General features: G+C 47.5%; 1 protein-coding gene across 1 annotated transcript in view; it reads left to right on the top strand.

Moving 5' to 3' along the window:
- The first annotated feature begins 20 nt into the window (after positions 1-20).
- LOC106100845 (sodium-independent sulfate anion transporter-like) overlaps positions 21-2,896 on the top strand; it is a 6,660-nt gene continuing 3,784 nt past the window's right edge. Inside the window, exons 1-4 of the mRNA XM_013279905.1 lie at positions 21-1,272; positions 1,590-1,760; positions 2,409-2,629; positions 2,837-2,892. Coding sequence (XP_013135359.1) covers positions 1,035-1,272; positions 1,590-1,760; positions 2,409-2,629; positions 2,837-2,892 — 686 coding nt within the window. The 5' untranslated portion in view covers positions 21-1,034. The remainder of the gene's footprint in view (positions 1,273-1,589; positions 1,761-2,408; positions 2,630-2,836; positions 2,893-2,896) is intronic.

The following is a 2,896-nucleotide window of genomic DNA, read 5'->3' on the forward strand; positions in this document are numbered from 1 at the left end:
CGGCGGCTGCTGTTGTATAACAATAAAAGTTAATGGTGCTAAAATACTTGTCTATTTATTTATGATCATCCCAACCTGTAATACAATAAATCTATCGACGCAGTTTACAATCTAGTGCAATGATTCTCAACCTTTTTTGTTGCGGCACGTATTTAACAATTTCAAAATTTGGCGGCACACAAAGAAAATATAAATTTATTTACTTACTGCAACACACTGCATAAATAGTTTATGACAAAAATATGCAAAATTTGCCGAAACACAAAAGTGCCGCGGCAACTGTGCTCAGTTGAGAATCACTGATCTAGTGTTTGCCTGCGGCGCGGGGCGCGGGGCGCGGGGCGCGGGGCCTGTGAGGCACATATGTATTTAAGAAGCTGTCCTGTTATAATAAAAGGAACAGACGACCGAATAGCTAAAAAAAATATAAACACTTCGCTGATCGGCTTCAATATTTTAATGTTTATGCGTGTCTTTATCATTTAAGACGAAAACGTCGTTTCAGTATTCGGCGTTTAGCAGCAGTACGATATCAACATCTAAGATATGACTTTGAATTGTTTACGCAGATATGTACAGATTGCATCACGAACTTTTCACGAAAAAAGGTTGCACTGACCACCGCCGCGCATACACCACTCCCGCGGAGTTGTCTCTTCCGGGGGATGGTTTTGAATGACGATTCATTAGATCTAAACAATAGTGTCGCTATATAGTTTAAACTTCATTATATCGTTATAGTGTCATGATTGCGAGACGGGTCTTGCACGTTGATTGCCACCCGATATTGAAAATTATATAACTTATGTTCCACGCAGATAACGTATATTTATTAATAAATAAAGTGGGATAATCATTAGACGGCCGGAGAGAATTGTCGACGTCGCGCTATCTTATTTACTTTCGGCGTCAAAGGTTCCTACTAAAGATACCGCGAGCGATGCGCGGCATCAGTCGCGACGCGGAGTGCGGGCGACGCTGGCTGCCACTCGCTGCCACTCGTTGCCACTCACTGCCACTCGCTGCCACTCGCCATGGACACGGAGGAGGGCACGCCGCTGGCGGAGGAGCGGGGCGGCGCGCGGGGCTGGCGAGCGGCGCTGGCGCAGCGGCTGCCGGTGCTGCGCTGGGCGCGGCGGTACTCGCGCGCCGCGGCCGCCGCCGACGCAGTGGCGGGCGTCACGCTCGGCCTCATGCTGGTGCCGCAGAGCATCGCCTACGCCTCGCTGGCCAACCTCCCCGTGCAGTACGGACTCTATTCGGCTTTCATTGGTTTGTCCTTACTGTCAGCTCTCGGATGCGAGTCGTAGCATTACGGTGTCTTTGCCTTAGAAACTGGTCCATGGCGAGTGCAGGTACTCTTGCACCCGTTTTAATCGCCTAGCCTACGATAAGTGACCTAACCTACTGTCTAGCTTAGATAAATTAGAAATAAATAAAGGTTTCAAGATCACGATCACGACAACTGCATTAAAAGTCAGTTACTTGCAGTACTCGATTGTACTACTTCCATATGAGGCAAAGTCAGTGTCGGATGTTGTGCGGCGTGGTCGGTCCGGCAGTGAGTGGGTGTGGCATGGCTTGCACAGGCACGATGCTGTACGTGGCGCTGGGCACGGTTAAGGAGGTTTCCATCGGGCCCACCAGCCTGATGGCGCTGCTGACGCTGCAGACGTGCCGCGGCCTGCCCGCAGACTTCGTCGTGCTTCTCACCTTCCTGTCGGGCGGCGTTGTGCTGCTCATGGGCCTGCTGCGGCTCGGTCAGTCACATTCATTTTTAATTTTGCATGGTAGAAACAGTTAATATTGCTTGTTACTAATATTATAAATGCAAAAGTTTAGATCTCCGGAACAGCGAAACGGTTCTCTGTAACAAAAAGCATACCTAAACATATAGAAGAACAGTTAGCTTTCAGGCTAGCGTCAGCGCCCAACTCCATGTGTCCGCTGCGTCTATGTCGCGCAACAGGATATTCGTAGAGTTAGTAATTAATCAGATATTTTTTTAATTTACGTTTTCGCAATTTGAAAAGTATTATCATTTTATTTTTGACAGTTTGATTAAATAATCTTGAATGTAATTACAGTTAGTTATAAAGCAAATATTTATGTGAATACAATATAATGCGTATTTGTTCGCAATCAGAGTGACACAAAGCCGCTTATCGCCGCCGCCGCCGCCGTCGGCAGCGCGGCCGCTCAGCAAACAGACAAATTGCTTATTTCTACTCGTGCAAGGCAGCGGGCAAATGAAAGAACCAAGTGTACTTTATCACACTACTTATTTCCTATAGAACGCTTGTTGTTATCAATCAAGTTTTAGCACGTATCTCAATAATAATGGTTAACTGTGCGTAACAATGCGGCGATTCGCGAGAACGCCACAGCACATGAGGTGTGTGCGGCAGGGTTCCTGGTGGAGCTGATCTCGCCGTCGGTGACGAGCGGCTTCACGTCGGCGACGGCGGTCATCATCACAGTGGCCCAACTGAAGGGCCTGCTGGGTCTGAGCTTCGTTGCCGAGAGCGTGGCGGAGAACGTGGAGCTGATTGCGGCGCGCTGGCGCGACGTGCGCCCGCCTGACTGCCTGCTCAGCCTGCTCTGCTGCGCCGCGCTGCTGCTGCTGCGGGTGCGTGCGCTAACATCATGTTTCCACGGATGTTTTACTTTATTACCGAGTTTAAATTACTTTATGTTGAAAAAAAAAACAACTATTAAGTAGTAGGAGCAATAAAGTCAAAATACAATTTCTAAATTAGTATGAAATACATTAGCGGTTTTGATGAATACCAATCAAATTGTTAAAAATGTTGCAAGTTTCATATTTTGTAAATAGAAATTAAAAGACGTGAAGGTGGGTCCGAAGCGGCGCAAGTTGAAGAAGGCGTTGTGGCTG

The sequence above is a fragment of the Papilio polytes genome, unplaced genomic scaffold (genome assembly GCF_000836215.1).
Source record: "Papilio polytes unplaced genomic scaffold, Ppol_1.0 DF824046.1, whole genome shotgun sequence".
NCBI lineage: Eukaryota > Metazoa > Arthropoda > Insecta > Lepidoptera > Papilionidae > Papilio > Papilio polytes.